We start from the raw sequence: 27878 nt of genomic DNA on the forward strand, positions 1-27878 counted from the left end.
TGGAAATAAAGCAACAGCCCCGTCCTGACACGATGGGGCCAAGCAGGGCTTACTGACATAGCTGGGCTGGGAGGCGGGCAGGACAGGTAGAGAGACTGAAGAAAATCTGCAAGTCTTGAAAAATGACCATGCAGCTGTGGGAAGCCCACAGGAATACTTTTTTTTTTTTTTTTTTGGCCCTCACAGCAGTTGTCTCAAAGAACCGCTGAAAACAGCAGTGGAATGTTTTACTGCGCGCGTTTTAAGCTTCCTCTCCTGGAAATTGCACTTGTTTTGGACTGCCCTGTTTGCCAGAAAAACTGGCGAGACCACAAGAAGTCATCTTCTCTTCCAGTAAGAAAACAATTCGCACTTTCCCATTTTTTTTTTCCTCACTAAAAAAGAAAGATTGCTTTAATATGCTTCACGCTTTACATGAAAGCCCTGCTTGTGAAGGGAATAGTGGCTGGAATTGGCTGTTCCCACTTCGTTACGCAGTTATTGCAGTGGCAGTGGGAAGGGGCAGCTCTCACATCCTTTATCGCACTGTAGACGGATCCATCTCTGCTTTCTGCTCCGTGTGCTCCTCTTGCACCAATCTGCAGCACATAAGATGCCATTTTGAATCCCTTCATTTTGTGTAGACTTCTTTCCTTGAGCCCACAGCCCAGACGCAGCCTGGAGGTGACTCACTGCACACAGCTCGTAGCTCTCCGCTTCCCAGCAGGCAGTGCAGGACTGACTTCTCCAGCAAAAACCCATCCAGCTCCTTTCTTTACAGACAAAGTCAATAACACTTTCCACATTTGCTTTCCAGTTCAGGAACGATTCACAGTGTCAAACAGGTGGTTTGTTCATGGTTATTGCAAACCACATCCCTTTGCTTCTGGCTAAAACAGGGGAAAGAGACAGCAAACACAGCATCATATGTCTCTCCCTCTCCTCTCTGCTGAGTGCTGGATCCTGGAGCATCACTACGTGGCTCTTGAAGCAGAATTGTTTGGATCTTACACCTGAGGGATGTAGAACCCTGACAAAAGGATGCTGAAACAAGCAGGGATCAGGAGCCATTGAAGCTCATCTTCCTCCAAGCCCAGCTGCAGTCTGGCCTGCCAGGCAGACATATTCCCCTGCATCGCTGCAGTAGTGCCATTCCCACTCAGGGCTCACTGCTGACCTTATTTGCTCAAACCTCTACAAAGCCAGGAGAGCATCATCCCTGAAGGATCCCAAACCTCAGAATTAGCATATTAGCATTTCGTGTTTCTTTTATGCTTTGCTGAATTATCTCTTATTCTGTCAAACAGATGAGAAAAATCTGCCCATTGCAGCTCTGGAGCAGGATTGTTATAATTGGCTTTGTGGTAACTCATCTTCTTCATGGGTTTTGACTTTGAATATTTGAAGTCATGAGAAATAACGAGTAGCTGAAAACTAATTTCTGCTCTGTTTTCTACCCCTTGTCCAACCGAATGAGTAGCAAAATAAATTACATGAATAAAAAGCCGATCATTGAGCAGATTAGCAAATCAGAAACCTGTGTCTTGTCAACATTTTACTAATGATTCTCTCTTTAAATTCAGCATTATTAATGATTATCCATCCCTTTTAAATTCACCTTCCAGCTCACTAATCGCTCCACGCTTACAAATGCTCTCTGGTTATATATCTTCTGGTTTTGTTTTTGCTGGCAGCATGCATTCAGCCATATGCTCAGCTAGTGCTGCCTGCCAAATTCCCGAATTCCAGGGCTCGTTAAGCTGTGTAAAATGTTGTTGTTGACTTGAATGTTAAGGAAAGCAAGTGACCGATTGCACTTGTTGTTGTGGCCATCTGTGCACGTGAGCCGGAGCCCTGTCCCTGCAGCCACCAGCGCAGGCAGAGCGCAATGGCCTCATGCAAAGTCTTTGGTAGTGCTGGCAGTGTTTTCCATTACTCGACTTTTATGTAAGCAGCAGCAACAGCAGAAACAGTCCAAATCTGTGATCTTTGAGAAGAATTCATCCTGACTTCAGCTAAGGAAGACTTCCTTCATTAGGGACTGGTGGAAGGGCCGTAGCAGTTGTCCTTAATGGGAGGAGACAGTAGAGAGGGTCATAGAGTTGTAGAATACCCCCAGCTGGAAGGGACCCATAAGGATCATCGAGCCCAACTTTGGGCTCCATGCAAGACCACCCAAAAATCAGACCATGTGTCTGAGAAAAGGCAAACTTTTATGTCTTCAGTTGCATTTTTTGCTTTGTATCCTACAAGATCTCATTAAAGTTGATAAGCATAGAGGTTACAAAGACTTTTAAAGAAATGTGTAAGTACCTCGTGGGTTTGGAGAATTTAGGAAACTCTGTTTACTTCCATCTAGAACCGACTGTATTAAAAATTGGATAATAGAAATAAGAAAACAATTAGAAATGAGAAAGCCGTAGATGGGAAGTAACTGCTCCAGAATGGGTCTGTGCAGGGCACTGTTTGGTGAAGGATTCCTGGTATTCTGATGAGCTTTAGTGAGATTTCAGTGAGACTCTGAGAGTTCTCTATGTCATATCAACAGTGTCTACCATGTGAGGTGACATTAATTTCGTGCTGCTTTGCTGACCACATTCACTGCAGTGTTACTGGGGCTACTGCTGCTGAAGGAGCTGTTGTCATCACTGCAAGAAATGGCAGCAGCAGGGTTTTACCTTTACCCTGCAGGATTTGGGACTCTGCCACTTCTGTTAGATGGATTTCTACCAGTTAAGGTGAAATCCCTGCTGCACTGATGGAGGCACGTGATGCTGAGAGCGGGTTAACAAACTGGGCAGTCTCTAATCCTGTGAGCACAAATGGACATACTGAAAATGTGTAAGCCCCAGAAGGAGCTGGGGATCACGGGCACAGTACAGCAGCAATTCTCGTTGCCTTCTTCCAGAGAGGTGAAAAAAATCCAATATTTGTGCCCAAAATGAAGTCTGTTGCACCAATGGTACCGTATGGAATCATAGAATCCTTAGAGTTGGAAGGGACCTCTGAAGGCCATCTAGTCCAACTCCCATCTACCCATTCTGTACCTCTCCCATTCTCTCTCCTAGCACTGCTTTAAAGGTCACTGCATCTGGCTGACACCAGACATCCTGAAACAGGATGGGCACTGGGGAGCATGGAGTAAGTTTGGCTCCTGCTCTCGCACCTGTGGCACGGGGGTGAAGTACAGGACACGGCAGTGTGACAACCCACAGTAAGTTTGTGACTCCTGCGTGGTTTTCTAACATGAAGTGAATGAGTGGTGAGAACCCTTGTGGAATTACTGCTGTGGTAACACAGTAAAGGTTGCTTCTTAGATCTCACCTATAGTACACTAGAATTATTGCTTTGGGCCCCTTAGCCTAAAGACATGAGCCATCTTTATCTGCTAGTTTATCCATCCACTGAGCTGGTTGTGCCATTAAAAGGGTCTTGAAAGTGGTGTTACGTTATTGCAAAGGTATACTTCAGAGCCATGTATGCCTTATTCTAGCATGAGTATGAAATGATGTCAATAATTTGCTGGATTGTATTAAAAAATATTTTGTTTAAATGAATCCAACTTTTTTAGTACTTCAAAAACAGTCTCACAACATGGAATATACTGACATCTTCAAACTATTTTCATTCCAAGTTGGAGCGAAGCTCCAGAGAGCAGAACCCTCCCCAAAGTTATTCCTAAGAATGTTGAATTGTTCTGCTCTGATGACATATATATGGTTCATCAAAATAATGTAAAATGGCTTAATTTCAGTAACACTGAAACTATGATATATTTAATATAGACAAGATGTACAAATGATATTAAATATGTGATTATCCCTATTTCATGAAATATCAGGATCATGGCAGCAGGAAGTGAAGCAGTGGGCAGAATTAAATGATTTCACCAAACAGAATTTTTGAACATGTTTTGACAGGATGAAATGATTGAACATGACTTTAGTATTGAAAATAATATTACTGATGATGAAGCCATGTTTTCTGATGGAAATTGTTCCGTTAAGAAAAAAAAATTGTCAGTTCTAATTTCAGCCTTTATTCCATCAGCAACATGAAAGTGAGCTTTATGATTGTGGGCACTGTTTTAGTTGTAAAATCTATTTGCATGTGGGAAAGGCTGGGTTTGCTGCTGGCTTAGGAGGCAATATGAATGAGTTGCTTCAACTGCTTGCGCTTTCCTTTCCTGAACCACACCAAGAAAATGACTTTTGTTTTCTATTTCAAGTGCTTGGAGGCTCAACTTGCAGGAATTGCTCTGTGGGAGAGAAATAGCGACAGCGGGTTTTTAAATGATTGCTTCTTTTATCCTAGCTGTAATAACATATATTGAGAGAAACCTTTCCAGAGGCACCTCCCAACAGAAAGCAAACACCAGAGCAATCATTAAACTAGATGAAGTCCTGATAAAATGCGAGAAGGAAGTACTGGAAATACATCACTGGCTTCATCAAGTTCCTAATTACATGGTTGGGAGTTAGATTGTGTCTCAGAGGGTTTGGTAGGTGCTCGATTCATGTGTTAATGACCAAACTAACCATTGCTTTCCATCCTCTGCAGTCCAGCCAACGGAGGCCGCACGTGCGTAGGGCCGAGCTATGAGTTCCAGCTCTGCAACACTCAGGATTGCCCCAAGGACTTTGAGGATTTCAGAGAGGAGCAGTGCAGGCAATGGGATCCGTACTTTGAGTACCAGAACACAAAGCACCATTGGCTGCCCTATGAGCATGTTGATGGTGAGTGGTCCCACTTCTTGTCCTCAGTGTGTCTCAGTGTGGGAGTGCTGGAGCTGGGGACCTACAGGGACATGGTGTGGCCATTAACATGGCCAAGTTGGGACTTCTGGCACCAAACACTGCATGCAGAATGATTGTTCACTGTTTCTCATAACATAAACCTGAGAACATCAAATGGAATTACCAGGTGGCAGATTTAAAACAAATTTAAAACAAACAAAAAGAAGTACTTTCCCACACAGCACATATTAAATGGGAATGCATTGCCACAGGGTGTTTCAGATGCCAGAAGTTTTAAGAATGATTTAGGGAAATGTTTGAAAGGTCTATAATCCACCAAAAGCTGCTAAACAACGAGATCCAGCCATGATGTGGAGGATCTGTGAGCTGCAGTTTTCCTTGAAGAATATACACAGGAAAGTGTTAGTTTTGTTTTGTTCTTCCATCTTCCTGCAAATGCTGTTGGACACTGTTGGGGCTGGGCACTGGTTTGGATGGGAGCTGGGTGAGAAGCAGCACGATCATTGTGGTGTTACAGCATCTTGGCAGAGATCGCCTTTGCAAACAAAAATGTTAGTTTTACTGCTAACTTTTCTGCTTTAAATGCCAACAGAAGTGCAGCTAATTGGTTTTGGGGCATGAAGACTGTTGCCATGCTATTGCCGTGTTGTGCCGAAACCTTGCTTTTAACAAACAAGAAGGCAGATGGCAACGAGTCCCCACTTGTTTGAGAAGCAGTGTAGACTGCTCACTGTTTTTAAACGAGGTCAGTTTGCATGGAGAACAGGGCTGGTGTGGCAGGGGACAAGTGACACGTCCCATGTCCCCAAGCTGTGCCCAGCTCAGCACAGGTCTCAGGGAGGGGAAGGGTCACCTTAAGTGAATCCTTTCACATTCCAGAGAGGAGCTACTGTCAGAAGTTAATAACAAATAGCTTGTCATTAATTTGTCTGACTTATTTCCTAAACAGTTTCAGGGTCCCCTCGTTCTTCTGATGCCAGCTTGTGCAATCTGGGATTTTTGGAGCAGCAGATGCAGCCCAATTTCATGAAATAGTTTTGCTGGCACAGGGAGATGGGGAGGAACGCCGTCTCCCAGAGACCTTTGCTTCTGCTCAGACCTTCACTTCGTCTCTGGAGCTGTCTGCCACAGAGACTGCTGAAACTAATCAGCTATTTTCTATTAAATTCAATGGCTTCTGAGTCAGAAACTGACTCACTGATCTGAGCACTGATCACTGGCTACTGCTGGGGTTCTATATATCTGTGTTATAGGGCCTTTTGTGTGTTTAAAACTGTGTTTAAAACTGCCTTTTGTACAGGCAAGGCATAGCAGTGACATACTTTGTGCAGATAACACAGCCCTGACTCAGAAGTGACATAAATCCATGCACTTGACAAGCAGCTCCGTCGGGTGCATGTGGTGCATTTGTCTACGGTGGGGACTGGGGCGAGCGTTTAATCCCAATTAATGGCAGCTGCAAATTTACCATTCTCATGGAGCTGTGGGGATAAAGCCTTGTACAGAGCCAGTAACATCTGCTCACACCTTTGGGTATTTTCTTTTTATCTGCTGCAATGAACGTATGGTATGGATGGGGTGAGGCACAGTGTGTGTGTACACATCTACGCCTTGTGCATAGTGTAATGTTCCTAATATATGCAGATCATTAGGTCTGATGTTATTGTCTTAAACTTAGGACTTCTCTATTAAAGATCTGCATAAGAAAAGTAAATTACCTGTTTTAATAGGCCAGACACTGCATTTTTTGTTGCTCAGCAGTAGCAAAGGCCTCTGATGTACCAATACCCAGTGGGCATGAAGACACCAAGAGCAATAACAAGAACTTTATTTAATAAAGAGGGCAGAGGCCATGGAACTGCACAAGGGAAGAATGCAACGGCCCTGTGAACATTTATTTTAATTGAACTGCTATAATTGCAAAGTCATTACTGTTCTAAATGGTGGGAAAGTGCCTAAGATGGTTAAACCAGCAGAATATTATAGAATAGAATGCTCTAATAGAATGCTCTTCGCCTCAAAAAAAAAAAAAAAAGCATAGTGTCACATACTATCAAGTTCAGCAAAGAAACCATTAGAGCTGGCCAAGCACTATTTTCTTTTGCAGCCAAGGAAAGGTGCCACCTGTATTGCGAATCCAAGGAAACAGGGGATGTTGTGTACATGAAGAGGATGGTCCACGATGGGACCCGCTGCTCCTACAAAGACGCTTACAGCATCTGCGTGCGGGGAGAATGCTTGGTAAGCTTGGATGTCTGGGTTCAGAGCTTAGCATTGTGTGTACAGTTAAAATGGTGGTTTGAGTTTTTCTCTCCAATAATGCGTGTTTAAGTAGATATAATAATAGCTTTGGGTATTAAGGAGATTTCATTAGGCTTATTGTCACAATATTGTGTGTGATATTCACAGTTGCCATCACACTGCATGTGACTCAATTCCAACAGCGCCTACCTACACAGGGAATATTTCACACAGTTTTTAAGAAGAGCTATTACAATTAGCTTTCAACAAAAGCTTTTCAGTGAAAGCTTTTCCTGCTCAGGTTTAGTGGAGGCAGAATGCACAGCGTACAAACCTGCTGTAGCTCCCATAGAAAGTGGTGCTAAGGTACTGCTGAAGTGCATTCTCCCCATAATTGATCAGGCTGTTTTTAAAAAATCAGTAGCAACTCCTCCAAGCTGGGATCTGCCTCAGGTCATCTTTCAGCAGAGCTTTAGGCTCTGACTCAGCAAAGTACTGCTGGAGGGTTCTGCCCACCCACCAACGCTTTGATTCTCCCAGAATTTAGCCTTCTGCTTTAGGATAAGCTGAGGCTGAAGAACTTTTCCCTCACAGTGCTGCATTCCTTTGGCATGAGGACCACTTTGAAGCACAGTATCAAAATCTAATCACCTGACTGACTGCTGTGTAAGAACTGGAAGCGCAAGTATTAAAATCTGTTTGGATACTGAACTTCCAGGAAAATACTACAGTTTGTTCTTTGCTGAAGTCTGGGTTTTGGTATTTGAGTTGAAGGCTCATTTGAATTGAAACTTGAATAAGAAAAAGTGACTGTTTTTCTCCTTTGTGTGCAGAAAGTTGGGTGTGACAGGGTCATAGGATCCACAAAGCAGGAAGACAAATGCGGTGTTTGCGGAGGAGATAATTCCCACTGCAAAGTGGTGAAAGGAACATTTTCAAGAGTACCAAAGAAACAAGGTCAGTTCATTCATTGCTTTGTCTTGGGGGACTCACGATGTTTTCATTTGATTTCTCCTAAAAGTTTCCTAAAAGATACCTAAAGTTTCCTGAAAAATACCAAAGCAATTGCAAATAATTCGCAGCACCACTAATTGCAATCAACTCTCTGCATTTTACTTTGAGCCATATCTAGAGTTTCAAAATAAGACTGTTGTCCAGTGATTATGCAAGTCTGATGATACTAGGGCCTGCACATGGATAGAAGAGGTCTTCACTGGTCCTCATTTCATGGCCACAGGCTCTGCTGATGTCATTGGCTGCTCCACCTGAATGCTGCAGAAATATGTCATCATTGCTCACTGTCACATGCAAGCCTACACAGTGTCTGTGGGTGTGTATGGTACTCAAAGTGCACTTTAGTCTGAAGCAAATAGCACATAAGGCATTTTTCTTTTGACCTCAAGCTCTTTGTCCCTGCTGTACTCCATCACCCGGCACAGAAATAGGAATGGGACTGATGTTGGATTAGGTTCAGCTTCTGTGATGCACCCTGGCTTTAGAAAACAATGTTTATTTAAAACCTAAGCCAGACTCTTCCTGTTTGATGTGTACTAACCAGTTATTATCTTTTTAAATACTACAATTAAGGACACATTAAGATGTTTGAAATTCCTGTTGGGGCAAGACATTTACTTATACAGGAATCAGACGCCACCAGTCATCATCTCGGTAAGTGTGCAACAAGTGGGACAAATTTTCAGTCAGAACATTTTTTCATCTGTTTATTTTTATCTTTGGAGCCTCACAATATGTTTATGCATTTGTTTACCCGCTATCCTCCCACACCACATACCTCCTTCAAGTATGTTAAATTAGGAAACTTGTTTGGCAATTCGATTTCCCTGTGCTGTGTTCCCTGGAGTCCTAGCAAGAACATCCCTGCACGTGTGAAAGTTGCTGATAGAGGAGCAGAATTGCTTTATTGGCTGCAGTGCATTATCTTCCAATGTGCTTCTCATCCTGTTGTTACTCAGCTCCATCCAAGAACAAAGACTGCATTCGCTCTTTTTCAGATCCTGCCCCACAGCTAGCAGTATTGACACAAGGCTGCCCAACCAATCACACAGCTTAGGAATTAATTGAAATCCTCTCCTTGCAGTGGTGTGTAATTGATGAGAAGCAGTGCCTACTGGGCTGTTATTAAATGGAAGTAGATTTGCAGCAAATGGCCTACTAATTGCATTGCGAGTTGGTCGAATTTCTCACCAGTGAATGCTTCCCATCCTGTCCTGTGGGATGTGAGCCATTGCTCACAGGGCCAGACAAGGTTCTTCATAGGATCACAGAATAGTTGGGTTGGAAAGGTTCTTAAAGTCCTTCCAGTTTCATCCCTGCCACAAGCAGGGTCGTCCCTGACCAGCTCAGGACTGATCAGGGCTCCACCCAGCCTGGCCTTGAGCACCTCCAGGGACCCACAACCTTTCTGGACAGCCATCAGGCTGTACCTGAGCAGAAGGAATACAAATTCCAGCCTCCCTCTTTCTTGCAGTGAGGACCACTGTGGATTAGCCCAGTAGGCTTTCCCTCATGGGGCAGTAATACCACATGTGAAAGCTGAGAAACATGGGACCCTGAGCTGGCCATCACATTGCCTTAGGTTTGGTCAATGGCATGAGAAGCAGCTGAGAACAAGCAGACACAGTGTGGTTCCGGCCTTGTTTCTGTCTGGGCAGGCTATGAAAAAGAGGAAAAAAGAAGAACAGTTGATGTTCCTGGAGCTGAGCAAGAAAGCACTGGCAGTTCAGTGAGACACCTGAAAAAGGTTTTCCAAACCTGTGAGAGAAGAGAGGGAAATGCACACTGCTGTGCGTGGCCTTTTCTGCTCCTCCCACTGGGACAAGAGCAGAACAAACCCAGAGATGAGAAGCAAACCTCTGCTATTCACATATCTTATGTTGTTTCTAGCAATTAAAAACCGTGAAACAGGAAGATTCATTCTAAGTGAAGACAACTACGTGCCAGACTCTAAAGTATTTATTGACATGGGTGTGGAGTGGGAATATCGGAATGACGATAATAGAGAAACCGTGCAGACCATGGGGCCTCTGCGTAATGGAATAGTTATTCTGGTAAGTCAAATGAAAACCATCTTCCACAGAGCGCAGTGTCAGGATTACAGAGTCGTAATGTGCTATAATATATTTTAGATTCCTCTTGTGAGTTAAAAGAAGACATCTGCTTCACTTACAAGACAATGGAAGATGTATTTTAATTCCTTACTTCTAACTCACTGCTGTGTACACTGTTGTAACGCAGGGTAACGTATTGGGCAGCCATTTCTCCTGATTATTTCCTGCAGCTAGCCAAGACAATGGACGCTGTGTAAAGACTCTCCAGCCTACTTAATGTATCTGTCATGGGAGCATTAGTTAAAACTAAAATGGTTCATATCAGTTCATATCTTCCTGTCCATGTTTTGAAAATATATTCTGCAAAGTCCAGTGCAGGATTCTTGTACTTCCAGGCTCAGTTTGTTAAGGCACAGCCAGTTCTGCACTTCCAAAACCCTTGTGACTGTATTCTTTTTTCACTGCAAAATAGCAAATGACTGCCATAAGTAGGGGTAGGCTGATTCAGAATGTCTCTTAAAACAGCTGTAATATGTTAGTCTGTACCAGCTGAACACTACAGGAGGAATGAAAATTGTTTTCAAAGGACCATTATTTTACACTTTATTCACATTGAGTTATGTTCTATTGCATTTGTCTGGATGCAGTGTGATAGCACAAAACTCTAAATGATTTATACTTCTATAAGGATTAAGTAACAAGTCTTACCGGATTCCCAGAATTATCATAAGAATCCTTGTCTTTTATCAGAAGTACGAGCAATTTTCTTCACCTCTTTCAGTTATCGGTGCATTTGAATTTGCCGTTTCTTTTAGTGGAACTATCCATCATCGTTTTAGTAGAACATTTCCTTCCCTTTATGATGGGATATGGAAAAAATTTAGTATTGTGAAGTCAGTCCAATGCTGGCAAGAAAGATCGGTCTAAATCAACAACAGTCTTTAATATGCAGTTTATAAACTCTGTGTCACAAGGAAACAGATACTTTTTCATTAGGGGAAAAAAAACATGTTGAGTGCAGCTAGAAGGTTTAAATCCCTCTGGGGATGTTTTAAGATCTGAACCATGATGATTGCTATTTCACATCACCTCACATAGCTTCTGGTATCGGTCTTTAAATCTTTTTTCCCCTACATCTGTTTTGCTTCCTAGGTGATTCCTCATGGTGGTACCAAGATATCTCTGACTTACAAGTACATGATCCATGAAGATTCCTTGAATGTAGATAACAATAATGTTTTGGAAGAGGACTCAGTATCGTATGAATGGGCTCTGAAGAAGTGGTCCCAGTGTTCAAGACCTTGTGGAGGAGGTAAAAAAGTAATAATAATAATAATAATAATAAATTAAAAAATCAACCCAAAGCATTCAAAATCGTGCAAGAGGAAACTGAAATGGCTCTTGGGGAAGATCTAGGATGGCTCATTTCTAACTTAATTAAACTGGAAGACTTGTCCAAGCGTGCAAGATTTGGGTGAGGATCTCAGAGGCATAAGGGTGCTAAGCTTCAAGGGGAGTTGGGGCCAGACCTTCAGTGAGTCTGCCTCCTGGGATGTGCACCTCGCAGTGTGAAGATCCTTGCTTTGGGCGTCAGATGTAGACCCTGATGATGTCCACCAGCACGACGGGTGGGCTTCAGCTCCTTAACGTGGCTTGAAACACCAGATGGTGTTTTGTTGCATTACAGCCTTAGTGAAAAACAAAGGAATTGAACAATTTTTGGTGCTACATCTACATGAATTCAAGTGTTTATTCAGTATAATTGGCAGGTCCTGTGTAAGAGCCACCAGTCCTAAAAGTAAGAGGAGTGTCTTTCTTCAGGCTTCCAGTTCACAAAGTACGGCTGCCGGAGGAAGACGGACCACAAGATGGTTCATCGGAGTTACTGCGAGCTGATCCAGAAGCCGAAGCCCATTCGCAGGGTGTGCAACCTCCAGGAGTGCTCACAGCCCATGTAAGCATTGCTCGGTGCCCAGTGACAGCTGCTGGAGGTGTTGTTCCCAGCTGGCTTTTGTCAGCTGAAAGAAGGTGACTTCAGCTTGGTCTCTGTTTTCCAACTTTAACATTCCAACTTTAACATAAGGCCGCTTTAACATAAGGGCTCTTACAAACCTCTGCACCATTACGGAGACCCAGGGCTGTGAGGGTGTGATGCTGTATTCTACCAGTAGAAATACCATTTCTGAGACTGCTGGTTCCTATTACTTCTGAGATAAGTTGGATTAGAAAAAAAGTGCAGTTTTGATCCAGACGTTTGTGTTCACGCCATCTTGAGGTAATAAAAAATGGACATAAATTCAGTTTATACCAGTTGACTTTATGCGGTGTGAATTAATCATGTAAGAACACATTTATAGAGTGCTACATAAGAAAACCAATGTCATACATCCCACCAAACCCAAACCTTCCTTAAGCCAACAGCATATTTTTGGACATACAAACAGGGAAAAATATTTGGCCTGGTTGATTTCTCTGCCTATCCTTGTACAGTATGGTGCACTGGTACACCTGGTGTATCTGCAATTGTTATGAATATCTTTGTTCACAAATTATTTCACGTGCTTTTTGACTGGCAGCAGGTTGTCCTGCTATATGTGGGATTCATATTCCTCTTGTTGCTACTGCAACAAGGAAGGAGTGTGTTGATCTCAGCTTTTACCTCGGGGACTCAGTCTGGATGCCAGGAAGCACAGCAAATAAGTAGAATGTATCACTCAATATTTCCTAACTTCCTTTCAAAATAGATTTAAAGAGGAGAAAAGTCAAGAAACTATACCCCATAAACTCAGCATGGGTCAGGGTTTAACATTTATTCTTTGGAACTTGAAGTAATGACCTAACGACTGTATCTCAGACACTCTGGAAAGGACTGTACTCTTCTTTCAGCTACAAATATAATTGGACCCAGGAATCACAAAGACTCAATGGGATCCTAAATTGTACTTGGATTCCTGAGTGTTTCTGTCACCTGTTTCCACAGAATGGCATTGAAGCATTTCGCACACAGGAGAGGCAATAATTTAAGAGATTTTATGAAGCTCTGCAGCACCCAGAAACACACTAATGTGCTGCTTTTTCACTGCTAATGGGAAAAAAAGCATCTTTGACTCAGAAATTGTCTTAGAATTCATGCTTTGGGCTCAAAGCTGTCTCCTTCCTCCACAGCTTGTGAAACTTCAGTTGGTTACAAAGAGAAAGTTGGATAAAATTGCCACTTCACTTTTTTGCTTAACTTGGGAATTTCATGCATTTCATTGTGCCTATGGTGTTTTGACTATTTATAAACCTAGGATTTTATGAATTCTTTAGGACAATCTCTTCAAACTCAGAATGTCTCTCCATACTACGTATATTTTTCATGAGGTTTATCCCCTGGATCCTGTTTACATTGAGCAATATTTTCATCTTGTGGGTATCTGCATTCTGTAAATATTTACAGAGTGCTGTACATCTTCCTGTACTTGATTATAACCAAGCCTTCAGTCTGCTTCCTGAATTTCCTCTAGTCCCTATCCTTGTTTTTCCTCTCTAAATTCCTTACAGTATGCAGCTGTAATTCTTAAGTCACTTTTGATGATTAGAGAAGTGTTCATCTGTACCACATTATGAACTATAGGTGACATTTTCCAGTGTCCAAATTGATTAATGATTATTGAACTCCTTCCCCAAAACCAGACATTTTTGATGCTGGGATTCCCTCCCGTGGGTCCCTATGGGAAGCCAGCACTGGGGATGGTGGTGCACAGCTCGTGACTTTGCCAGGAGCCAGAGGCTCAGCAGCACCCTTGGGCTGGCAGCTTCTGACATCAAAATCTGGTCTGGTTTGTTACATGCAGTCTTGGAGGGGCCAGCTTAAAATAAAAGTAAATGAAGCAAAGCAAGAATGATGCTTATCTCAGAGGTAAATGAACAGAAGCTTTGTCTGCACTGGGTACTTCAGCGGAGCTTTGATGTTGCAGATGTTCACAGGGACCATCTGACATAATTATAGTAGTGACTGACTGCCGTGCTGTCACAATTGTAAAGCATCTCATAGTGATAATACTTAAAACTGTATGCAAGAAAAGGAAAGAAGGGGCAAATGCTAAGGACTTACTGCTAGAGAGCCATGCCCAAACCCTGGTCTTACATGTGTAACATCAAAACTGGAGGAATATTCTACCAGTTGCCCTTAAGGCAAAAAAGCTCTTGTCGAGTTGGATCTAATTTCAGCGTAAATGTGATATTTTAAAATGGTGACTCAGTCCTACAAAGCTGAAGTTTCATAGTGGGTAAATTCAAAGCCTTGGCTCCTTAGGGTTTTTTTCATGCTTCCTTACTTTTCCTTTCAAAAAACAGGCAGTGCCATTCTCTGCTGGAAATTAAACAGTATTAAATTTGTATTTGGGAAAAAGTATTTTGAATGATTGAAAGAAAGGCAAAATATTGTGAGGTTAAAGGTTTCATAAGTGTTCAGCAAGACACATTTCAGTTCAGAGCAATGGGATTAATGTATTTTCAGACTTAGTAAGAAAGGCCATTTATATTCAGTCTGAGACCATTTGGGCTTCCTTTACATAAAAAAAAAATAATGCAAATTTCATCTTATATGAGTTTTTTCAAGGTATTTTATGGCTAATCTGCTGTAACATTAAATCAAAGGTAATGGAATTCAATTGGTAAATGCATCTATTACAGTTTCGTGGTAAACAGCTTTGACTGCAGTATGAAAAAGTTATAGGAGACAGAGAATTTTACTTACCCTCCTCTCTTTTCCCTCCCCCAGATGGGTTACAGGAGAATGGGAGCCTTGCAGCAAAAGCTGTGGGAAAACAGGATACCAAGTGCGATCCGTGCGATGCATCCAACCCCTGCACGACAACACAAATCGATCTGTTCACACCAAGTACTGCAACAACGACCGACCAGAGGGCAGGAGGCCTTGCAACCGGGAGCTTTGTCCAGCACAGTGGAGAATAGGACCCTGGTCACAGGTCAGTCTCTTCCTGGGGGTCACAAGCAGCTTATTTTTTCTGAAGCAGGGGAGGAAATTGGGGTGAGTTTCTTCTGTGCTTTCCGTTCAAGTGCTTTAAGATGATAAATTGATACCTATACAGAGAGTCTATGGCTTCTACTGCTGCTAATGCCACAGAAAGTGAGTTAAATGGTGGCATGCCACAAAAATCAGTGACACTCCCTCTTGTGTAGTTACTGAAGGTACTGCACTGGCTCAAATGATGTACCACGTTGACTCAAATCGAGTGCAGTGGCTTAAAATTTAAAAAATAACTTCTAATCCATTGTTTTGAAAGGATGAATCGGGGTCTAACTGATGCATACCCTTTCAGTGCTCTGTCAGTTGTGGCAATGGCACGCAGGATCGCCCAGTCCTGTGCCGAACCGGGGACAACGCCATCGGCCTTTGCAAAGAAGCTAAACCAGAGAACGTAAGGATTTGCAGACTACCTCCGTGTCCAAGTAAGCACTTGACTTTTCTAGCCTTTCTGCCTTCTCAGCTTTTTCTGCTGTTTGTAAATGACAGCTGTAAGATTGCTTTGCATGCTCCTGTTATTAAATAATTCCTGTTTTTCCCTTATCCCTGATGTGTTCCTTGGGGTAGCTTTTGATTCCTAATTAAGGACCATGCATCCAATTACAATCTCCACTACGAAGATTTTAAATAGAATTGACAGTGAAACTAGGCTAAACTGGATGTATCTTAGGAGGTAGTTAATGGTGCTGTGAGAAGTACTGCTGGAAAGCTGTCCTTCAGGCTGCTCTCAGTATTTGTTGTCAGGTATTGGGCACAAGTTGTAGCAAACTGAAAGAACAGCACCCTGCCCCAAATCACACAGCCTGGCCATCATCCTTTAGCTCCTTTGCCACCTGAGCCTGCTCACTCTCCACTTGTGACAGGCCAGCTTCTTAGTGCTAATATATACTATTGTATCTTTTTTTCCTCCGTTCTAGGAAACATTTCTGATCCTTCAAAGAAAACCTACATGATACAATGGCTGTCGAGACCCGATCCAGACTACCCTATCCAGAAAATATCTTCAAGTAAAAGACCCATTTATAACTCTGCCTTTGCCCTTAAATGCATGCCACATCGTATGTGGACTTTGCCTTTTGCTCTCTTCTTCTCTCTATGCGGAAAATTCCCTTGACTTGGCCAAGTTTAAATCTTGGGCTGAATCTTTTTTTCACACCAGGCACTTGGTGCTCGGTGTCTTTCTTCTCTGGAGCTTGTGTAGCACTGGTGGTGGAGGTCTTGAAGTGTTGGATGTGTGAAGTTGGATCTCCAAGGTATGTTGCAGTCCTCTGAAGGGGAGCTGGGATCAGTTTGCTTGTTGCTTGGTGATGGTGAAAAAAGGCTCTTACTGGTTCATGATGTTCAGTTTGATAGCAAAACTGAGAACTTATTGTGAATGTGATCACATCACAATAATGACACCTTGTAGTGCTAAAGTTCTCCTTTGTCTGAAGACCCTAAATCTCATAACTCTGTAGTTTCAGTTTTCTGACAGGGTAGCCTGTTGAATGAAAGAATTTATCCATTCCATTTTCCTTTGTGGTGCCATTGCTTTACTCACCTTTGCTGCTCCTTTTTTTATTCCTGTCCCCAACATTTGTGTTTGTGAGCTGTGGGTGCTGGTCCAGGTACCATGCGCTTGGTTTCTGCAGGTACCTGAGTGCTGCTATGATGCTCTGGCTGACCTCCTGTTGGTGGTTTGACATATTTTTCCTCGTGAAAAGCTGCATATGTTTTCCCATCACACAATTTTTGCCAGTTTTGTTTACTGTCACTTTAGAGACAAAAACAAAGCAAAACAGGCACGGTCTGTGTTGAAGGTTGTGTGGTGTTGGTTTTGTTTACCTGGAGGAGGCAATAGGACGTTTTCATTGACTCTGACATCTCCAGCTGCTCAGCAAGGAGCTATTTATACTCATTACTTCTTTGGTCTTTTTTCACCATGTGCATGTCTGACGTGAGTGGTACGGTTGTGTGTGTGTGTGTGTGTGTGTGCTCTATAGACGTGTCAACTGGCAAACATAACAGTGTGAACTACTACAGAATTACCTCAATTTTTATTGCTTTTTTTGCTTAGAAGAATTTTAGAAAAATGCCTTAATGTTGAAATGTAAATGGCATTAATTTACCAGATCCAGCTTTAAATATAAACAGATGATCTTGAGTTGATCTTCATATGGAGGGTTTTTACTTGAACGATAAGTAAGGCAGTAAATTTAATCCGAGGTTAATTTGCACAGTGCATATCCATACCTTCATGAAGACAGGACTGTTACCTGACCTACTAAGATTTAAGTGGCATTGTTGCTTCACTGTACGTGTTTGTGTTGAAGATTTGGAATCTAAAAGTCATAATACTGTTTGTGACAGTCAGTAATAATAGTGAAAGCATATCAACTTTCTATCTGCAGTCGTGGAGCAAATTGCTCCCTTATTGCATTGACCATGCTCGTTAGAAAAGTGGCATTTCTGAATCTTTGGATCTTCAACAGTGTAGCACTTCCAACTTGTCATTATCATGTGATCACATATTAAATTTTGCTGTTAATATGATAATTTCTTGAAACATGTTAAAAATTTACATGACAAGGTGAAAAAGCAAAGACACGTATCTGGCACTGAATACTGTTATGTAAAATAATTTGGTGTTTAACTGTATAAATATATTCATGACTGTTACCTTTAAATAGACAATGTTTAGTGATGTTTCAAGAGATGGATGGCTATAGAGAGTGGTGCAATAAGGTATCTGGGCATTGTGCACTATGTCTATATGCACTTTGGTTTATCAGGGATATTTTATTAGTGTTTTGTATGTATTTAACATAATATTAAAGATGTGCCAATTCAGTTTGCTTTTCAATATTTTTTATGAGACTAATGTGTACCAAAGTGACTGTGAAACTGATTTATTTTTTTCTTACTGATGTTTTGGAGATATACTTCCAGTCTGTCATGCATACTGCAAGTAAAAATAAATAAAAGTTCAGCAAATCTAGAATTTTGGTTTGGATAGTGGATGACAATTTCATTCTAACAGTCATAAGATACCAGGTTTATTTACGTAACCTATCAGGTGTCACTGAGCTTATTACTTAAAGCACTTTCATGCATTTTTCTCACGCATGCTTGTATCAAATTGATGTGACACAAGGTAGAACGTTCAGAGGGAACTCTATATGGTACCTAAAATATACATAAAGCTTTGCAGGCACGTGCAGTCCTTTGTGCAGAGTTATGCCTGCAGATAGCAGCTGTTCTAGTTCTTAAAGGCTGGAAACATGTTTGAAAATATGTCCAAAAACAAAGTACTATCCTTAGGTTCCTGAGGAAGGTGTAGTTTTTTTTTTCCTATTCAGCTTAGCATTTGAAAACTGAATTGAAGCATTTGAAAACAGGAATAAGAGTGTTGTTTTTCCTGTAACAAACAACAATTGGGGTATAAATGCAATGCAAGAAAGGTATTTTCAGCCTTCTCTGTCAGTAGTAGAATTTTAAAGCAGCAGCGATCATTATTAGCTTATTTTAGACTGATATGTTTGCCAATTAAACACCTATAATGCCCTATTTTGTTAAGTGAGAATGAGTGAAGAGGCGACGCCTAGACTTTCGGGGTTCACTTGGTATCTCTGCATCTGCTCTGGTTCTCTACTTTGCTGTCAGGTTGCTGGCAGGGTAAGTCAGTACTCCTAGCAGGATGGTAAAATGGCAGTTCCAGAAACGTGCTGAGCGACCACATGCGCTCTGAATAAAGGCAAGTAATTGCAGTTACTCATCTTTTACCATAAGAGTTGGTAGAGATTCAGTAAGAGCAGGGGGAAAAGCAGAAGTGACTTCATCTGTCTCAGGACTGTGGTCACAGAGAACATACTTGGTTTTTGATGATGCCAAGCATTGGTCTGGCTGGCTTTCTCTTAGCACTGTCCTCTTCTATAAGCCCTCTGGTTCCTCTTTCTTTCTGCCTGGGCTGTGTTGTTGGGATTTTCTTTCCCTGCAGTTGCAGAAGGTCCTGGCTCCACCACCTCGCCCTCAAGGCACAGGAGATACAGAGTTTGTCTGTAGAACGGAGCACAGGAAGCTTTCTTGATGTGGAGCCTGCTCACCCTTCCCCATCTGTCCTCTTCCAGTCCACCCAGTCCTCATATCCTCTGAGCAGAAATCGCATGAGCTTGAGCCATCTCTGAGTAGACTTTCATTGAGGATCTTATAGACAGTAAAATAGTATGATCCCTTTAACTCAACCTACAGCATGCCACCTGCAGTTCAGCAGGAGCAAGATCTGGCATGAAACCTGTGTTGTAATGTTGTAATGTAACAATGGTCATAGTAGCTGTTGATAGTTTAGGACCTGTCAATCATCATTCTTTCCCTTTTATTATGTTTTTTTTTTTCACTCAGACACAAAAATCAGAGCTTTTTACTGAGTCTCCCAGTCGCCAATGGGCTGGCTTGGTTCCATCCCACTGGAGTTTGTTGGCAGCTCCTATCTAGGAAGAGGAGGAAAACCTTATGTTAAATAAATACTCCTTTTTCAAGCATGGGTAAAAAAGTTCCTTTTCAAGCATGGGTACACACTTAGGCAATACTGCCATCGGTCTTCAGGATAGCACTTGCAGAACACAAAGCCAAAAATTAGCACTCAGGTCTGTGTTGTGGATAGGGCCAGTGCACAGAGTTCAAATCAGGTTTTGCTTCTCTGCAAGTGAGTTGAGCTTTAGGTTTAGCATGAAGTCTGCTTTTGCTGATAGAAGGCTCATTTGCCAGTTTCCCAGCCCACGTTAAATACCAAACCCTCAGCCCACTGCCAAAGCTTCAGCTGTGTTTCTTTTACCAATTAATGTGAAAAAGCTCTTTATTTATCTGTTCCCTTTTTCTCTTTCAGAAGATCACTGTCAAGGAGACAAGTCAATGTTTTGCCGCATGGAAGTTCTCTCTCGGTACTGTTCAATTCCCGGTTACAATAAGCTCTGTTGCAAGTCCTGTAATATGTACAACAACGTAACAGAGGAAGGCAATGCAACAGACTCTAACGCAAATAAGAATAATGTCATTGAGGAGGAGCTCCTGACAACTCTCAGCCCTCTCACAGGAGTTTCCACCACACAACCTGCCACCACCAGTCCTCCTCCTGTTTCCAAACACCCCGTGCCTCCTTCCAATGCCACTGACGAGCACCCCGAAATTAACGCGGTGGACGTGCCCTATAAAATCGATGGGCTGGACAACGAAGTGTCACAGCACAACATCATCACACAGAGGAGGATACCTTACGAAAGGACGAGGAATCAAAGGATCCAGGAGCTGATTGCTGAGAAAAGGAAAAAAGAGACTCTCAGAAAAATAAACTAAAATGGAAATACGGCACAAACAACATTTTTCTCTTATAGAGATGTTACCAACATCGTAGTATTGCCCATGTCATAGAGACTGAAAATGGGGAAAAATCAAAGTGGTGCTATGGCAGAGATGCCAAACTCTAAAGCCTACTATAAATGGAAAAGACAGATTGTTTTGTAAGTGCTAATCTGAACACTTTGACGGCTAGGTTTCCAGGGTACAGGAGACTGTTAGTGCAATATCATGACAGCATTTCACTGAATCCAAACAAACCTTAATACCTAAGCCAGGTTAGCAGGTTTTTTGTTTATGGGCTCCTTTATGTCTTCTACGGCTGCAAAAAACTTCTTGGGAACAGTAATGTGAGTTACATTTAGGATGGAGGAAAATGGTCCTGAGACATTAAGAACCCCTTTAATCCTGACAAGCAGGTGGTCAGCAATCCTGTGATGCTTCCATGCATTGCGTAGAGCCAGGCACTAACCCAGCTCCGGTTCAGGAAGGTGCTTAAGGACGAGCCAGACCACGCTTAGCTGCTTTAGGCAAAGCTGCAGCTGGGCACGTACTTACGTAGCTTTCCTACCCAGGACTATGTAAGAAAATATATAGAAAATTCTGTAGCCATATATTTATGTGTAAATTAAAAACCGGCAACCAGTAGCTTACGTGTTTCCATAAAAATTTCAAAGGATTCTCCTAAAAGTTTGAATATACATGCAAGGCGTTTTGTATTAGGGCAGGTCCGGCCAACCTGGACTGCTGACAGCCCAGTCTTTGTGTTTACAGGTATCCATTCATATCACGCAACAGCCTCAGTGATCTTTGTTGGTTGGTGCTTTTTTTGTTACCTGGCTTTTTTCTACCCACAAGCTGTTTAAGTTAAAGATGACTGGATTCTTGTTGCCTTTTCTTTGGTGCTTTACTAGGAAAACATGTTTTTTTCTTTCCCGTAGGACAAGATTATTTTTGAGGAAATAATTTTTTAAAAAATTCTCTTCCTTTCCTTCAGACAGCTTTATTAGCACAGAAGTGAACAATTGTTCCCTGTGCCCTACGTCTAGATGTTCATGCACGTGCATGCAGTACCAGCTCTGCTGGAAACGTTGAGATGTGGAACCTGAGAACCCTTTGAGTACTTCTTTTCCCCTCAGGGTCATCATAGTTTTCACCAGTCATTCCAGATTCCTGGTTGGAGATCAGAAGACAAATCCAGATCAGCTGTTTGGTTTTGGGATCTCTCTGGGTGATGGGGAGGTCGGTGTGAACCAGCCTTTAGCATCTATCATCAGAATTATTTCTGCCATCCCAACAGTGTAGCAAGGAAGGAAATCAGGCACTGAAGGCTGCGTGCAGAATCTGTGGAGAGCAGAAGTAGGTGCGGGTTTTAGCAGGTCTGGTCAAGTAGGTGAGAAAATGGTCCGTTCTCCCCAACCCGGGACTCCCCGGTACCAGCAGCGTGCACTGCTGCCCTTCCTTCTGCAGGGGGCAGCTCAGCTTTTCTTACGTCCCCTAGCTTGGACTCTTCCCTTCGTTTCCTCTTTGCTGGTCAGCCTCCCGCCGAGCCCCAGCTTCCCCCAAATCCTCCTTTTACCACTCTGCCCCGGTTCAGATTTTCCAGTCTGAGAATAAGACCTCATCCTCCAGCTATCACAGTGGCTGCAGCTGCTCAAAGTTTGAAGCAGAGGCAACTCTAAGCCTCTACACAGCAACGTGGACATCAGATTTCCAACAGAAGAACTTCAGAAGCATTGTACGTGTTGTAACCCTGCCTGGGGCAGCCCTCCTTCACCCAACCACCACGGCCGAATGTGCTGGAAAATGGTCAAGAAAAAGTTTTTGCAGCGCTGGTTGTCATAAGAAGCCTTGGAAGGCCAAGAGGCTGGTTTAGGAAAAGAGCCTGGCAGAGGGATCTGAAGCAGAGAAGGGAAGTGTTCAGCAGGTGTGACATTGAGTCCCTTCGTATGAGAACTGTGTTGGTGCACTGGTGAGTGTTTAGAAGTAGCACAGGTGGTGCAGAGGTGGGAGTTACACAGAAGGACACAACAGCTGGGAAGCACAGCAGGGCTGATGTGATCCTTCCTGCTGTGTGCCCCAGGAGGAGCACACCTGGGGTTGGGCTGACAGCTGGTGGCCATAGTGAGTATTTCTCACATTTCATGTCTCCTTTACATAGATGCTGTTGAACTCATCTCTTCCCTTTTATGTTGTTATCCTGCTTTTAGGTCCATGGAAAATTAAAAACAAAACAAAAACAACAACAACAAACCCAGGCTTTGGCATAGCCTAGAAGCACATCCAAGCATATGATAAACTTTGGAAAGAGCCCCACCAAGCCCAAGGATGGAGAAGGGTTGGGGCTTGGACTTACACAAGAGGGAGGGAGGAGTTTGCTCTCTGCTTGGTGCCTGTTTTCCTCTCTGTGACTTTGTGGAGATCCATGTTGCCAGCCTACAGAATCCTGAGGTATTGCACCTCATAGCTTCTGGTCTTCCTTAGCATCAGGAATAGGCATAGTCAGCCAGGCAGTGTGAAGAAATGGCACGTGGGGAAGCACCCACAGCTCAGATGCTGCCTTACAAATAGCCTCCTTCCTCCAAAGGACTTTCCAGTTGCATCTCAGTAGCAAACTGGGCAGGAATTTACTTGGTGCAATTCAGGTGACCTTTCTGCAAAGGCAGTGAGGACTCAGAAAGCTGATTCAAATTTGGAAACTTAACTGCTTTGCCTCTTCTGTTCTCAGGCAAACAGACCAAGGGCAATTTTGCAGATAAGGTGAAAACTTTGGCTGTGTTTTGATGGGGGCCAGCCTCCCAGAAAGCTGGTGCAGTGCTGTGCTCCACCTGGTGATCGCAGGGGACTGCACACAGTGCTTGGTGCCACCTGCATTCAGGAAGGTCTTGCTCCTCTTTCGATCTCACCTTTTTATTTCTTGCTATTTTTAATTCTGTTGAATAATTTTGTAGCTGCTATTTGGGGAATGCTAAAGTGACATTTGTAGGAGCAGCTTCAGTCTAGATTGCCCAGACACAGGCTGGCCCATCTCCTCCTGGAGCAGGAGCACCAGCTGCCTCCTCTTTACAGTCTTGCTGTACAAGGAAAAAAATCTCTGTACTGGGAAAGATGCCCTCATTTCAAGCTGACATGCATATCTCAGAGGATGTTTTTCAGCAATTCCCTAGGATGGTAGTTTCCTAAAAATCTGTACCACTCTTGTACTAGAAAGCAGAGTTCAGAGCTCTTTTGAGAAAGAAAAAGCAGCACATGCCAATAGGCTGGGTAAGCTGGTATTTGTTCCTTGTCACGCAGTGGAAATTTTGGTCATTCATTGGTTGGTTGAACTTTGACAACTGCATCCTCTTTCCTACAATGCTGTGGTTGGGAAAGAGCATCATCAGCATATGTCACCTTTCACCATTCTGCTGTTGCCTGAGTATGGCATTTTGACACATAATGAGCAGTTTAGTATTTTAATTTAACTTGTTCTTGAAACTAAAGAGATCAAATGTAAAGTAAACTGATTTATACTCCTGCAGAGACTGTCTCAGAGCTCTGAGAACTAAAGCAAACATACTCCCATTAAGCAACGCAATTTCTGATATCCATTTGCCAAGCCATACAATTCACAGCTCTCTAAGTTACCATTTTTTCTCCTTGTTTAAGCTTAAAATCCAAGTGTTACCTCCTCACACACAGAAAAAAATAATAATCTCAAACCAATTCTGTTTTCTTTGGTTCCAATCTGCCATTTTTCCACCAACACTGCTTTACAGATTTCTGTAATCTATTATGAACGCATCACTTTTTGTATTTGTATATCCATTCAGTATTTAGAATCTCACAACATCTCCATAGAATGCTTTCAGATATTTTGAGAACTTTATGAATGGTGCTTTTCCAGTACTCAAAGGGTTTTATGTTTTATTTTAGTACGTAACACATTTAATGTCGTATTTACTCACCTACAATGCAGTATTAGCTATGTTCATCTGAGTATCTATATGCAACTTCCATTCACTTACATATACCTTAACAGAAAATTGCAATAAATAGCCTTTTTTTGTATATTAAAAGTGTATATACAAATTAGAATCTCTAATTTTATAATTTATTAAATTCAAATGTCTGTGTTCTTTTGCAAAGCGTTTGACTTTTCCCTGTGCTTTTTGTTACTGAAGTTACATTGTGCATGGAGATGCTAGGGAGGAGGAAACAGCATCTTTAGACCCAAAAGCAATTCAGTTTGTAAGACTTTATCTTGATGAATATTACAAAGCCCAAAACTGCATGGAAATCAATCAAAGTTACTTACAGCTGCTTGAGGCTCTCATCCTTTGCATTCTGCTGGAATCCAATCTGGTCCACGTATCATCTCCTTAACCACAGTTACTCAGACTTCCACTTGGGACTGATGAGCCAATTTTGCTTTGCAAGTCTTGTTGATAAAATAATTACCTTTCCATGAAATGCTTTTGCATACGTCTTCCTGCCCTATCCTGCATGCTCATAGCCGGGTTTCTTTTTAAGCATAATTGAATCTCTTCCATCTAATTGAACTTTGTTGCTTGAGGATCTGAAAGATCTCTGCTTGCCTTGATTATCCTGTTAGCCCAACATCTATAACCAGGTGACAACCAACCTCCATCAGGAAAAGGCATTTAGTTATTTAAATGTCCTGGTAGAAGAGCAGACCGGACAAAACACGGATTTCATTTCATGTGACAATTCATATAGTATCTGATGTACAACTGGCAAGGTTATATTTAATTGGGTTTCAGTTTGGATGCAGGAATACTGCTCACAGGTAACTGTTTGGAAAAATGTGTAAAAATGAGCTTCCACTAGAAGAAGGTAGACTTCAACTATTTTGATAGCAACCCCAAAGTCTGGAGACCCACAGCCCAAACACAAGAGGCACCCACTGGGTTCCCAGCACATCCAGCACGCTGCCCTTCTGCAGCCTTCCTCTCTGTGTCACCAATGCCCAAACCTGACAATTTCAAGAAGCTTCCTCTTCCTCTCCCACCCTGTGCCAATTTCTGAGCCCCTCTGTGCCAGTTCTGAGACATGAGAAGCACCTGGGGCCCAAAGAGGAGCCCAGTGACACCAGCACAGCGCCTGCAGCATTTCCCAACAGCAGCCTTGGAGCTGCTCTGGCCCCTGCAGGTTTCAGAGCCACAGAGCATCATTTCCCTAAATGTTATCCTTAAAGACACTGATGGGAGTATTCTCTGCCTTGTTTGCATGGACAATGTCCTTTCAGGATCCTATTCCCACGGCACCCACAAATACTGGTGCATTGCCTGTTTCTGAGCACGAGCCACATCTGGCTGCACAAATCTGCACAAAGGCAGATTTGTGCAGCCAGATTTGTGCAGCAAATCCAGAATGTGTGATGGATACACCAAAAGCAAGCTATAAGCTCTATGTCCAGGTTCTGCACCACACTGCAAAACGAGGTCTCAGCTTCTGTGCAAACTCTGCCTTCTGTGTCCAACAATGTGCAGAGGGGACACCTCACAGTCCGTGCAGGAACCGCTGCCCTGGTCTGTTAGCTTTGGGAGAAAGAACTGACTCCTTACGGAGATACACGTCTGAAATTTAAATGAGGTATGGAAAAACACATACATACAAAGGTACAAGGCCACGTTATGCCAAACTGAAATGCTATAAATAAATCAATATTTATATCTTATCAAATAAACATCCTGTGCTGGATTTCCAGGGGAAGTGGGAGTCAGCACTCTCCAAGCCACCAAAGCACATTGAAGAGGTCTGGTGCTGCACCCAGGTGTGCACAGTGGCACTGAGCTCTGTGCTGGGCAGGTGAAGCACAGCCTGGCATGAGGTGGAAATGCTCTAAGAGGGCTCCCCGTAGGGCACTTTCCAGGTTGAGCCAAAATCCCAGGGAAGGTGAGCACTGCACTGCTCAGAGCCATTGCAAGGCCTTCTGAAATGAGTGTGCCCACATTTCTAAGCAGACAGATTGCTCAGCCTTGCACTAAATGGTGTGGGGCTGCAACGCTCCATCTGTGCAGCAGCCAGTTCCTTGCTTGCAAAAGAAATACCTGGTAATTTCCAGACAATCTCTGTGCATCAGTGATGGTGTTTGCACAAGCAGCCGCTGTGTGAGCTGCAGCCAAGACAACTGCGGGTGCGACATCTCTAACCCAGCTCCATCAAGTTAATAGGAAAACAGCCCATTAATGTTTCATGGGACAATCTTTACTGCTTACCATAGCAACTGCAACACATGGGAGGTGAAGGGGCTGGGGGATATAATTAGAGAGCACAAATCATCAGGAAGCTGGCACAAACCAGGTCGAACTCCTTTTCTTTCTTGAAATTTTAATGACAGAGACACAAGAAAGCAGAAGCTCTCTATGCGATGGCTTCTGAGTGCTGAGGAGTGTTCCTTTCCCGACACTCTGACACAGTGGAGCAGTGTGGCAGCATTACCAGCCATGCCCCAGCCCCTCACCCCATGTTTACCTGCAGCCCATTCCCACAGGCAGTGTGGCTGCCTGGCACCCATGTGGGCATCAGCTGGCTGCACCAACCCGCAGGGGCCTCTCCTCTCTTACTTTTTCTTACCTCTTTCATTGCTTTGGAAAACAGAGAGTGATGTTTTCTCTCCACCCAAACAAAAGTTCCTTGCCACAGTCCAAGGAAAAGTTATTATCAAAGAGCATTGGAAATGCACAGCCTGTACAGTGCAGCTTAGCCACGCAACAAAGTTTAAAGATGCCTGAAGGAATGCTGCTTATTTACCCTGATGCACCTCCTACTGCCAAACCAGTTTAAGACAGCTTTCCCCCAGACGGGGAATATCTGAAAAAAGCCAATAACAGAAATAACAGCACTACCACCACATCATTTGGATCTCAGACACAACCAAGCCAATTCCTTGTATTTCCCTCAGCAGCTTAGGCACCGCTTCCCTCACTATCTTGCTGTTCATCCCATTTGGTTCTCACACACCCAGGAGCACCAATGCTCTGTGAGAGAGATGGGTTCATCAGAGTAGCACCTGGCAGCACTGGAGGAAACCCTGGGCAGTTCTGAGATGAAACAAACAAGCATTCAAACAAATGCAATTTTCTTACTATAACCCAGACAGCTGTAGAAACTTACTTCAAGAGATGGAAGATATTATTACTGTGAGGCTGTATTATTAGCCTGGTATCACAGAGAAATGCCCCTCACCTGACCCCACACAGTGAGGGCCCCAATTTCTTCTTCTTGGCAATTTGTTGGAGAAGCCTAAAGAGAAGGGGAAAGTTAAAGTGTGAATTGTTACTGGAGAACAACCCAGCTGGGCACTGCTGTTGGCAACTGGTGCAGGAAGGCTGAAGGTCATTTCCTTCAGCTGTGCAGCATCAGAAACAGAGACAAGCAAGTGAAGCTCACACACCTTTGATAATGAAATGCTAAGTAACAGCCAGCTGCAGAGAACAACTAATCTCTGCTAGAAGCACAGCCTGGAGG

The 27878-nt window shown here is 43.0% G+C and overlaps 1 protein-coding gene across 2 annotated transcripts in view; it reads left to right on the forward strand.

Annotated features, from left to right (window-relative positions):
• Positions 1-24532, forward strand: part of ADAMTS2 (ADAM metallopeptidase with thrombospondin type 1 motif 2) — a 223481-nt gene extending 198949 nt beyond the window's left edge. For both annotated transcript variants that reach the window (XM_085237025.1, XM_085237024.1), the window contains exons 11-22: positions 3048-3193; positions 4540-4715; positions 6844-6977; positions 7811-7934; positions 8565-8645; positions 9882-10045; positions 11198-11357; positions 11867-11999; positions 14811-15018; positions 15373-15502; positions 15995-16084; positions 19939-24532. In XM_085237025.1, coding sequence (XP_085093151.1) covers positions 3048-3193; positions 4540-4715; positions 6844-6977; positions 7811-7934; positions 8565-8645; positions 9882-10045; positions 11198-11357; positions 11867-11999; positions 14811-15018; positions 15373-15502; positions 15995-16084; positions 19939-20405 — 2013 coding nt within the window. In that variant the 3' untranslated portion in view covers positions 20406-24532. The remainder of the gene's footprint in view (positions 1-3047; positions 3194-4539; positions 4716-6843; positions 6978-7810; positions 7935-8564; positions 8646-9881; positions 10046-11197; positions 11358-11866; positions 12000-14810; positions 15019-15372; positions 15503-15994; positions 16085-19938) is intronic.
• Positions 24533-27878: the final 3346 nt, after the last annotated feature.

This window comes from Meleagris gallopavo, chromosome 15, assembly GCF_905368555.1.
Source record: "Meleagris gallopavo chromosome 15, MGAL_WU_HG_1.1, whole genome shotgun sequence".
Taxonomy (NCBI): domain Eukaryota; kingdom Metazoa; phylum Chordata; class Aves; order Galliformes; family Phasianidae; genus Meleagris; species Meleagris gallopavo.